Consider the following 13200-nt stretch of genomic DNA (forward strand, 5'->3'; position numbering starts at 1 on the left):
TTTCTCGATTTAAGAACGGCGTTGGATTTAAGCGTTTTCCTTCTACACGAAGATTGTCGAATCCTTCCACAGTGTTAATAAAAAACCTTCGACACAACCCAAAGAGGTACCAGCGGGTTCGAAGAGCTACCAACCTCATCGCCACCTCTACGTTCTTCATGACTTTGTACCGGTTCATTATAATTTAGATCATCTTCCGAGTTAATGCAAATGAAATGACACTTTTTTCCCGGTACCTATTTAAGCGTTCTTCTTCAACTCGAGGCCAATCTTAGGATCGCATTGCTTAGATGCCACTACCAACTTGCGTTTAATCACATTGTTCAACTCGATAAGGCAAGTTTTATCGTACTTGGTTGATTACCCACTGAGTCCAAATCTTCTTAACTCACCGACTCATATGACAAAAACTCACCGAGTTAACTCGGAGCGGCCAGCCATTGTCCGATTCCCTCCTTATCAAAATCACCTGACCATCATCATCTCACAACTCTCTTTACTTTCTCCTGAAAACCCCCAATAAAAAGGGTAATAAACCCTACCTTTATTATTCTTTAACATATGTCTTTAATCTTTTAAAAACATCAACCTGATTCTTGAATCCAAAACCCAAAAAAGATTTCAAGCAAAAATGAGTCACACAGTATTCCAAACTGGTCAAATTATGCCAATCAACACCCATCTTATTATACCCACCATTAAAACCATATCATCAGCAGCGCCGGCGAACCTTTTGTTACCGGTTTCCGGTCACCGGATTCCGCCGTTGAACCGAAAGTGTTTGCTGGTGAGGAATTCTTCAGCTATTGTTGATGGGGATTCTGTTGCTGGACTTGAAAGGTGTTTTAGGATGTCTCCGGCGGAGTGTCCGACATCGGCGCCGGCGTCTTCATATGGTCCGGTGATGAAAGGTGGACAATATGGTGCCTTTGGGGCTGTCACACTGGAAAAATCAAAACTTGATATGACCCAGAAACAAACCAAGTCTAGCCCTGAGGTCTGTCAATTTATTATATTTATTATTATTTTGTTAAAAAAAAGGTCATATACCATGTTGAAATTATACAGAAATGATTGGGAGGGTTTAATTTGAAGTTAATGAACTTTTAGTGATTCTTTGTTATATCTCTATAATAAACTAAAAAAAGTTCTGTAGGATGTTCTGGTGTAATTCACACTACAGTCATTATCGTGCGTCTAAGTAAATTGTATGCTAATGACATTAATGTTTTCGAGATGATAATTATCAGTGAAAAACAGTGTGGTCATTCATCATTGATGCTTCTTGAACTGTGTTAGAAACTTGGTATATGAAATCACTACAGGATGCATACGAGTTTTATCAAGTTATTTAGTCTAGGGTCTTTAGGCTCACGGAACAATCTATTGGATCATGGTAACCAAGTCAAGATTACTTTTAAAGGTATAAAACTCTATCTAACAATGAAATGAACGACCAAATGGTCAAACATACTTACTAGAATCAACGGTTGATCTCATACGGTAGATTTCTGTGTGCTTGCTTGTATAATTTTGTTATATATGGCAGTTTGAACACGATGATATCTATGATCCATCTTGAGGAGTGTTGCAACATTCTTATTAGACATCGGGATTGGTTAGACCATTAGGGTTCTGTTTCTATATATCTCGGGTCAATGTATCCATCCATTTACTCTATTATATGTTTTGGGTTTACCCTTGGTATTCTACCTCAATGTTTTTTATTTATTTATTTTTATTTTTTTTGAAATGCAAGGCCCCAAAGTTTGTGTAGCTAGTGAGTATTGAACCTGGGTCTCTTTTAAAGTGAAAATTTACTTCGTGTCGCTATCTTCAACATGGAAAAGTAGAAAAAACAAGTTCTCCATAATAAAAGGTGTGCCATAAATAGTAGGCATATGCTTCATGAAACATAGACTAAAAGTGATATTCTGGCTTTTTCTACAGGTTGCAATTGGCGGTGGTGGTGGAAATATTGGGAAGAGCATCAATTTTGGTGGTGGTGATGGAGGTGATGATGATGGTGATGATGACGATTACTTTGATGAATTTGATGATGGCGATGAAGGGGATGATGGTGGTCTCTTTAGGAGGCGAATTATTTTACCAGAGGTTGTGAAGCATTTTTATACTTTTTCTTTTCTTTTTCTTAAACTAGATTATTACGTAACATATCTTGCGTATACGGTGAAGAATAATGCTTTTTCTGTACATTTTGCCAGTTATTTGACCGTAAATTTCTTGAGGCTGTATTGAATGAGTGGCAAAAGACAATGATGGATTTGCCATCTGGACTGCGACAAGCTTATGAAATGGTAAATGTTACTAGTTCTTAATAATTAATAATATATTCATAAACTGGACAATTTCTATAATCTTTATTGTGCATATTAGGGTTTGGTCAGCTCAGCTCAATTGGTAAAATATAAAGCAATGAATGCAAGGCCGACAACTGCTAGGTTTATCTCACGTTCGCTTCCTCAAGTGTTGTCTAGAGGATTTGTTCCCAGGTAATATTAAGAGTTTTTTATATTTTAATATTTTTTGTCAATTATAATATATAACTAGTTGTGGAGCCCTCGCTTCGCGCCGGGGGCTCCGTTTTAAATGCGAGTTAAAAAAAAAAAGTCGTGGTCTATTTTGTAAAAAAGAATTTTTTTCGACATCTAACATTGAAGGGTTGTTCTTTTTGTGAAAGTTGCTTCTTTTAGCGCTCCTGTTTTTTTTTTTTTTTTTTTTTAAGTTAGTTGATCTATTTTGTAAAAAATAATGTTTTTCGACATCTTTTGGTAGCAATGAAGTGTTGTTCATTTTATGAAAGTTGCCTCTTTTATTGATGAAAAAAAAAGGTAGTTGATTTTTTTGTAAAAAAATTTTTTTTCGACATCTTTTGGTAACATTGAAGTGTTGGTTCTTTTACGAAAGTTGCTTCTTTTATCGTTGGAGACCAAAAAAAAAAAAGTTGAAATGACAAAAATACCCCTGGTTACTATTGATGAATAGTGAAATAATGTTTTGTCTCTTTTGGTAACATTGAAGGGTTGGTTCTTTTACGAAAGGTGCTTTTTTATCGTTGGAAAAAAAAAAAAAATTTGAAATGGCAAAAATACCCCTGGTTACTATTGATGAACAGTAAAATAGTGTTTTTGGCTTTTAGATAATATGTAAATGTAAATGTAAATTATCTTATGAAGTACTTACATAATAAGAAATTTGAATATTCATCAGTATTGTTTTATAGATTCTATAAGACCATGTGTACAATTTGCATGTAATAGAGAATACGTTTTTTGCGAATTTTTGTATGATAAGTCCTATCCTTATGATAAGTTTCCTTCCTGTTTATTCATCTGATTGACTTTTTTTTTTAATCAGGATGATTGCGGATCCTGCGTTTCTATATCGATTCCTTTTAGAGCAAGCAGCTACTATTGGTTCCTCTGTATTATGGGAGGTTAAAAATCGAAAAGAAAGGTATCATTTTTCCCTCCTAAAAATATAAACATATAATAAATATTCCATAATGCACAACTTAATGCCTTTATTATATGTTTTATGCTTCATTAGGATAAAGGATGAATGGGATCTGGCTCTGATTAACATTCTCACTGTAACAACATGCAATGCTATTGTTGTTTGGTCCCTTGCGCCTTGCCGCTCATACGGATATACATTCCGGTTTGATTTGCAAAATACGTTGCAAAAACTTCCGAACAATGTTTTTGAAAGAAGCTACCCGATGAGGGAATTTGACATGCATAAACGAGTCCAGTCGTTTTTCTACAAGGCTGCAGAGCTGTGTATGGTTGGTTTAACTTCAGGTGCAGTACAGGGTGGTCTTACAAACGTTGTTGCTCGAAAAAAGAAGGGAAGGTATGTAATATATATTATATGTTCCCTTTCTTAGGTGTTGTGTATATACATATATGTACACTTTTGATTTGACTAAAATAAGACTATATATATAATTTAGACCGCTAAAGTACGTTTACTAATATATTACAATTACAGTTATGCTAGTTTGGATTTAGGAGTCTAAGATCTATAATTATGGTCTTCAGAAATAGCTTAAGTAGGTTTTATTAAAGTGCCTATTTGTTATTCTTATGCTGACTCGAGCTACATGTCAATGCGAGTCAGTAATTATGAACTTTACGGTCATTTTGACCCATGACCCGTAATAGATAATTTATAATCTGAGTCGGCACATTTATAGGTAAATGGGTCAAAGGATTCATTTCGGATACATAAGATAGTTTTATCTTCAACCTGTTTAAATTGCAACATTCAATTAATGCCATTATTTTGTGTAAATGTTCATGTGAGCGGCCTTACTTGATAAAAAGATTAAAAAAATCAATAGCACCTGTAAGCAAGCAGTGTTGTAAAAAACGGCCGAGACGGGCGTCACAATGGTTTTACCGTGCTACTGTTGCAACAGACCTAGAAACGGTTAAAAAAGGCCAACGCTTAAAAAAAGGTCAACAACGCCAAAAAGACGGTCAACAACGGCCGAGACGGTAAAAATCGGCCGAGACGGATGTTGACCAACGTTGATTTTTTAAATATATTTCAAAATTAAACATTTGAAACATAAATATTTGAAATTAAAGGCAAATATCTATGTTTACTTTGAATTATTTATGTTTAAAATGTTTATGTTTGAAATATATATAAAAAGTCAACGTTGGTCAACATCCGTTTCGACCGCGTCTCGACCCCCTTTTTTCCACGTTTTAAGGTCCCTACCGTCTCGACCCCGTCTCGTGTCTTTTTCAACCTTGCCTGTTATCATTGGGTATATTCGATATTTGTACGTCGACAGTATAAGATATGTTACGTTTTGAAACTGTTGAAGTTTTTATTGTTGAATTTGTATCTTTTCTGACTTGTTTTGATGAACTTGATTGGTCAGATTATCTGTGACAACTCCATCCGTGAGTACTAATGCTCTCGGGTACGGCGCATTTCTCGGTATATATGCCAACTTGCGTTATCAACTTTTATGTGGATTTGATAGAGCTATGGTCACCCAATTCGACGTTATTGGAGTCGGATTGGCTTTTAGCACTGCTTTGAGGTATACTTAATTGGAAATCTGTTTGTTTTTTTCTTTTCTTATACAACTCTTTATTTATTATTTACTGTTTGGTATGTATATGTATATATAATATATATATATATATATACAGAATCATGAATGCACATTTAGGAGAGACATCAAGGCTAGCCTGGCTTGGTGTGGAGGTGGACTTGTTAGCCCACTCAGACGACTTACTGAAACAAGCTTACAATCGACCAACATCTGAAACCGGCAACAGTTCTTCAACAAAATGGTTCATATCCAAGAACCCGGTAACGTCCGGGCTCGGGCTTCTCGGGTTTAAGCAGGACCAAAGTCAAACCAACACAGAGGGAGGTGCACCACTTCCCCCAAAGGCCCGAAGAAAAAGAATAGTTAGGAGAAAAGTGACAACCTGAGTGCATGCACGGATTGGGCGAGTCAACTCATTTTTGTAACATACTGATGTGGGCTAACGATAGTGACAATGGGAAAACCTCATTTTGACATAATTGGAATCGATTAAATACTGCTACTATATACTTGCAATGCACAGGGAGATTTTTGCAGTTCTCATTATCGCCTACATTGAGATTTGTAACTTGAATTGAAATGTGAGTTTTGAACATATATTCAGAATCATGTATTTCGAGTAGGAGAGAAGCTCGCTTTTAAATTTGTATTTGTAATTTGTATTTTATTTATAGTCAGGTAGATTAATCTATACTAGATCTGCATATGTTTATTTCGTATGTTTTTGATTTGGCGTTGATTTTCATATAACAAGTGATCATCAAAGTCCATGTAAACATGTCTCTTAAGTCATTTCATCAAACAGTATATGTGCCTTTTCTAGTCTGTCATTGTGCAAACAACCTGGGAAACTGAATTCCGTTGAGGCATTTTATCGAACAGGTTCAGAGCATAGTTATTCTTTTGTTTTTTTTGGAGTGAACAGAGATCAAGTGAGTCATTTGGCTGAATAGTTTATGAGCTTCATCGGTCTAACCCACTTTGCTGGAAGATGAGGGCTCCATTCTCTATAACAGAGTGAAGCCTGGCTTTCACTATTCTTGAAATTATGACTTTTTTGTGCCTGTGGTACCTCATTTCTACAACAGTTTGCATGCCACATCCCTATTAACTCCGGTGATCCCTTATTTTTTACAAATGTTGTCTTGGTCGTCCCTCCGTCTATAAACGATTCTGCATGCCACGTCCCTATGTATGGAGGGACCACCAATGCAGCATTTGTAAAATCAGGGGATCAATGGAGCTAAAAAAAAACAACAGGGATGCGACATGCGAAATGATGTATTAATGAGGAACCGGCGGCGAAAAAAGTCAAAATTTATACTTTTATAAGTTTTAACATATGTAAAGATTGTGAATAACTGTATCCGTTTGTCATTTTAAACATACTCGATACACCAACCACTATCTATACAGAGTAACCATGTAGTTTGCTCAAAATCGACCATATATAGTTGATTTTGTAACCTAACAATTGCAAAATTACACTTACTAGAAAACAATAATGATACAGATTTTAATTTGAGCTGCCCAGGTAGACATAACGCTCATATTGATACACATAGTAATTAATATTAATACATGTCTGCAAATTGTAAGCTTTTTGATAAAATGGATCAACTTAATTTAAAATTTTGTTCTGCAGAAATGTTGAAAATAGTATCTATCAACAATCAACAATTTATAATAATAATATAAATAAAAATGTTTGAGTAGCTTCTCTCTGCCTTGTCGCATCATCCTTAGGCGAAACAAGTCATAAAGTACAAAAGCGTTACAGGAAATGCAACTATATCGTCAAATATCACCTTGCACCGAGAAAAAAATATAGGAGACCGAAAGAGTTACTTATCTATATTTTAGTATTAAAGCGTTCTCTATCAGTCTCCAACCTTCGAAATTTTGTCATTTGGATTGCGGGGAATATTAGACAACATTTAAGGTTTGGGTTAATTGTACTCTTTAAACAGTTAATTAATAGGGAGTAATAAGTTATTAAGGTTTTATCAACATTAAGGTGGCCTCAATGTTGGAAGTTTAAAAGCTTTTAATTTAGCTTTGATTAACAAATGGAGGTGGCGTTTTATTTCCAATTCGGACGAATTGTGGGCAAAGGTTATTATTTCTATTTATGGTAATAATGTTCTAAGTCCCACTTCCAATTGCACAAGTTTGTGGGGAAATATCATCTTAGCTTGTTCCAAAACTACGAGGGACAGTATGTTGCCTTCAGATATATTTAAGATGGATATTGGTAATGGTAGCAACACTAGTTTTTGGCACGATGTTTGGTGTGGTAATAAATCTTTAGCCTCTCAATTTAATCGTATTTTCCATTTGGATTTGGGTCAAGATGATAGCATTGCCGATAAATACATTAATGGCGATTGGCAATTCATTTGGTCCAGAGATTCGATTGGTAGCCGAAATATTGATATGGTTAATGATCTTCGTAGTATGTTGAATGATTTCATTCTTACGGACCGCGATGATCGTTGGTTGTGTACTTTGAGTAATGATGGTCTGTACACACTTAAAGTGGCGAGAGATTATATAGATCGTTCCAAGCTTCCAGATTCTGGTATTTCTACTACATGGTTTAAGTACTTGCCTAGAAAAGTTAACGTTTTTTTGTGGCGTTTTAGACTTGATGCTCTTGCCGTTCGTTGGAATCTATCCGCAAAAGGTATAGACATTAATTCTATCGTTTGTCCTTTATGTTCTAATGGTGTCAAAACCCGGGATCATTTATTTTTTAATTGTTCGGTGACGAGAAATGTTTGGCTCAAGATCAGGGTTTGGTTAGATTGTAACATGCCTTGTTTTTCTTCATGGGATTCTTTTTTAGTTTGGATCGAGGGGGTTCGTTTATCTACTTCGTGTCAAAGTCAGATCGTGGCAATCATGTGTGCTTCATTATGGGTTTTATGGCGATATCGTAACGGTGTTGTTTTTAACGAGTCGTTTTGTAATCTTAGTAGTTTGTTTGATGTTATTAGATTACTTACTTTTCGTTGGATTAAATATAGGAGTCATTTAGTTTCAAATTGGAACTTATGGCTTGCTATGCCTTTGTAATTCTCTCTTAGCGTCTTGCTAGGGAGTGTTTGTTTTGAGTTTTATATATTCTTGGCCGTTAAAAAAAAAAAAAAAAAAAAACCCAAAAATATACAACTTATGGAGAAATGAGTTACAGATACATAAACAACAACAATACTCATTATTCAAGTTTAGATACATTGACAAGGTATTTACACCCTGAAATGTAAATAAACATGAACGTACATAAACAAATAAGGAACTCATGATACAATTATATTATTGTACTGTGACAAGCAGCGCTTTTTATTTTATTGTAGCTTAGTTTTCGATTCGTCGTTAAGTCAAGTAGACTCGATCACTAACGCAAGCTACCGAGGTTTAATGACGATTACCTACCTACAACGAATTTGACCGTTCAAAATGAAGCAGTTTGGTGGTACGGTTTTGCGACATTCTTGTTGGCACCTCATATTATCTTTATAATATAGAACACATGTAACTATTTCGCTTCTACACGGAGTAGGTTGACACCTCACATTCTTCTTACATGTCCATTCGACTCTATTGGATAATTTATCAAGTTTATCTTTTTTATCCGCAATCTTGTTAACTTTTCGAGGATCAATTCTTCTAATAGCTTGTATTATGCGATTAGATACACTGCTCGGAAGAATACTCAACTTACGATCTCGAATCCTGCAAATATTTTGCACAACTTTATATGTATATTTATATATATTGTTTATCATATCAGTTTATTATAAACTGATAGTATAGTATCTGGTGTCACTTTTTCCTATTAGATAGCTTATTTTAATAGTGTCATTTAAAAAAATTGCACTAAGTCGCGTATTTTACTGGAAGCACGTGCTAGTGCGCTACCATTGCTAGCCTTATAAAATCGCCCCTGAGTTTATACAACGTAATACATGATTTAAATTTAAATAAAAAAGAAACAAAGGTTGAAATATATACCTAGCGTCACCGATGTCATTTGCATTTGCATTTGCATTTGCATAGAAAGAACAGACCAAAAGTGCAGTTAGAATGAACATACAACAACTCCTGTAGTAGAAGATTGTCATTTTGATTGTATTGATGAGGAGGCTAACTAATGATATTATCCTTTTATAGGCCAAAAGTCCAAAAGTCAGTCCACTTAGGATACTCATATTATTCCATTACAGTCCACTTGGTCCACTCACATTATTATTGCTCACAAAGGCCAAAATTTAGGTCCAAAATTGTTAATTGAATTCTCAACGATACAACGAACCTTCAACAACCTTGCAAAATAGAGAGACAATTACATTGTTACAAGTGATTCGATATGAGTTCGTAGATATATAATTAATTAACAAGTGGATAATTTGATCATCTTCCAATGGCAGTGGCGGAAGCAGGATTTTTCTTCACCGGGGGCGAAATTTTTTTTTTAAAACCGTAGCAACTTTTTTGGACAAAATACGGAGTTTTTGGGACAAAAATTGGAGGTTTTTAGGCAAAATTTTGAGGTTTTTGGATAAAATTTAAAGGTTTGTGGGCAAAATTTGAAGGTTTTGAGGCAAAATTTAGAGAATTGTGGGCAAAATTTGAAGGTTTTGAGGCAAAATATGTAGGTTTTGGGGCAAATGGCTTTTGGGTTTGGGGCAAAATGAAAAAAAATCCAAATTTTTACACTAAAATTTCGAAATCGACTGGGGGCGGCCGCCCCTGCCCCCCTTCTAAATTCGCCCCTGTCCAATGGGCTAATGGTTGGTTATAGGGTCTAGATTAATGGTTGGAGCATATATATCAGGATCTTTCAATCAGACTGACACAATTGTATCACAACTACTAGATGTTGGAAAAACTTGATAAAAACATGTGTTTTCACCAAACTTTGGACACTAATAATTATATGTTCGAGTGACATATAATAGTTACTATTTAGTGAGTTTTGTAGTCCTTGGCGAGGGCTTAAAAATGAGTTAAAGAGTGTCCAAAACGGATTAAATGTGAATGAGATATCGAATCTCAAAGTTGCCAGTTTGGTGTAAAATCTAGAAGTTTTAGTATTTTGTCTCACATCGGTTGTGGGAACAAACCTAAGGCTATAGTCTCCACTATAAATAAAGGCCTTAGGCTTTGAAGGAAAATACACCAAAAATCATATAAGCATTCTTATATGATTAGAGTTTCCTCTCAGCCGCAACAAGGTCTCCCTGTTCCGGTTACCTTTCAGGCAAGTGTTCAAGTCCGGCAGTACGTTGCTTCGGACCGGTGTACCCTGGGAACAGACGTCGAATCTGTTTAAGGGAATTGTGTCAAACACAAGCCCGGTTCAACCTTCAATTCGGTTAGATCGTTCTATATTTTCGTTCTTGATCTGATTATTTATTTTTGTGTGAATATTATAATCCGATTTAAGTTGTGATATGTTTATATTATTTTCAGTTTCGTATACATTTTTCCTACAAACTTAAACAGATTTACAGAGAGACATATATGAGCCATAATTATTCCATATGAAAGTAATTAATCCTTGTGATCATTCATTTATTCAGTGTAAATCTGTAATAACCCAAAAGAAGAGTTTTTTTAGCCATTTTCTGATATAAATGGTATTATATGCATACGCATATACTACATGTGACGATCGCTCCAAATCCATATGGACGAACACGTCATTAATCGATTTCATTGCGAGGTATTTGACCTCTATATGATATGTTTTGTAAACATTGCATTCTTTTGAAAAGGCACACCATAAATGAATATTTAAATCAAAGGTTTTCGACATTTGATGATTTCTACATATAGACAATTACCGTAAATAATAGTTTACAATAGTACTTCCATTGACAATGCAGTCAAAATAAGATACACGGTGATGATTTGGTGAATGCAACGTTTCCTTGATAAACATGTCATGTAAGACTCCATGCACATAGCTTGTCTAACATATAAGCAAACAGCGGAAGACTCCTAGGGAACCTGAGAATAAACATGCTAACAAGTGTCAACACAAAGGTTGGTGAGTTCATAGTTTTAATGTTTTGCATAATCTGTACATAAAGATGGATCACAAGATTTCAGTTGTTTCATCCAGAAACGTTTATCAAAATATTCTACAAGATTGAGCACCCTGGTAACTAAACTTTAACGTTATAATAAGTACCCCTGTTTTAACATACATGCAACCAACATGTACAATACACGCAAACCAACGTGTACTAAACTCAAATAGCACACGTCTGTTTTATAGTTCAGGCTAGAGTTTCTATATCTGGAACAGACGGGGGTGATAATGCTAAAAACGAACATATATTTCATAGCATTATTCCTCAAGAAAGACAAGCTTTTAGTTGCAATTGTTCTATTTACAAGTGATATTCGTTTGTATAATAAAAGGTGAAGACAAAAGACAGATTCGACGAATTTTAGACGCAAACGACCAAAAAGCTCAAAAGTACAAAAGACAATCAAAAAGGTTCCAATTATTGATAAGAAACGTCTCGAAATTACAAAAGTACAAGATTCAAAACGCAAAGTACAAGATATTAAATTGTACGCGAGGACGTTCGAAAATCCGGAACCGGGACCAGAGTCAACTCTTAACGCTCGACGCAACGGACTAAAAATTACAAGTTAACTATGTATATAAATATAATATAATATATAATTAATTATATTAATTATATATATATTATATTTATAAATAAAAAACCGTCGGCAGAGAAAAACTCCAAGGACTGAGCTGTAAAAGTAACCTCCGCGACTCGCGGAGTTTGAAGAGGTTTTCACCGCGAGTCGCGGAGCCCCAAAATTGAAAACTGCCTATAAAGCCAACCGAATTCTGATCAAAATCATCATCTTTTTCTTCCTCATTCATACGTAAAATTTATATTTATATTTATAATTTATATTTTAATTTTAATTATAATTCTAATAATAAGGGTATGTTAGCGAATATTGTAAGGGTGTAAGTCGAAATTCTGTCCGTGTAACGCTACGCTATTTTTAATCATTGTAAGTTATGTTCAACCTTTTTACATTAATGTCTCGTAGCTAAGTTATTATTATGCTTATTTAAAACGAAGTAATCATGATGTTGGGCTAATTACTAAAATTGGGTAATTGGGCTTTGTACCATAATTGGGGTTTGGACAAAAGAACGACACTTGTGGAAATTAGACTATGGGCTATTAATGGGCTTTATATTTGTTTAACTAAATGAAAGTTTGTTAATGTTAATATAAAGATTTACAATTGGGCGTCCCTATAAATTACCATATACACTCAATCGGACACGATGGGCGGGGTATTTATATGTACGAATAATCGTTCATTTAACCGGACACGGGAATGGATTAATAGCCACTAGAATAATTAAAACAGGGGTGAAATTACATTCAAGGGTAATTGGTGTAATTGTTAACAAAGTAGTAAAACCTTGGTTTACACGCAGTCGATAACCTGGTGTATTCATTAAACAAAGTATTAAAACCTTGTTACAATTCGAATCCCCAATTAGTTGGAATATTTAACTTCGGGTATAAGAATAATTTGATGAGGACACTCGCACTTTATATTTATGACTGATGGACTGTTATGGACAAAAACCAGACGGACATATTAAATAATCCAGGACAAAGGACAATTAACCCATGGGCATAAAACTAAAATCAACACGTCAAACATCATGATTACGGAAGTTTAAATAAGCATAATTCTTTTATTTCATATTTAATTTCCTTTATTTTATATTTAATTGCACTTCTAATTATCGCACTTTTATTTATTGTTATTTAATCGCACTTTTAATTATCGTACTTTTTAATTATCGCAATTTTATTTTATCGCACTTTTATTATTCGCAATTTCATTATCGTTATTTACTTTACGCTTTAAATTAAGTCTTTTATTTATTTAATATTTTACATTAGGTTTTAACTGCGACTAAAGTCTTAAAATCGACAAACCGGTCTTTAAACGGTAAAAACCCCCCTTTATAATAATAATATTACTTATATATATGTTTGTATTTTTATAAAAGTAAACTAATATAGCGTTGAGCT

At 34.4% G+C, this 13200-nt stretch overlaps 1 protein-coding gene across 1 annotated transcript; it reads left to right on the forward strand.

The window, feature by feature from the left end:
• The first annotated feature begins 323 nt into the window (after positions 1-323).
• Positions 324-5730, forward strand: LOC139890842 (protein RETICULATA-RELATED 6, chloroplastic-like). The gene is made up of 8 exons (XM_071873768.1): positions 324-997; positions 1951-2115; positions 2226-2318; positions 2398-2513; positions 3379-3477; positions 3571-3876; positions 4919-5083; positions 5196-5730. Exons 1-8 carry the CDS (start codon positions 632-634, stop codon positions 5482-5484), a joined length of 1599 nt encoding a protein of 532 aa, XP_071729869.1. The 5' UTR covers positions 324-631; the 3' UTR covers positions 5485-5730.
• Positions 5731-13200: the final 7470 nt, after the last annotated feature.

Source organism: Rutidosis leptorrhynchoides, chromosome 2, assembly GCF_046630445.1.
Source record: "Rutidosis leptorrhynchoides isolate AG116_Rl617_1_P2 chromosome 2, CSIRO_AGI_Rlap_v1, whole genome shotgun sequence".
Taxonomy (NCBI): Eukaryota; Viridiplantae; Streptophyta; class Magnoliopsida; order Asterales; family Asteraceae; genus Rutidosis; species Rutidosis leptorrhynchoides.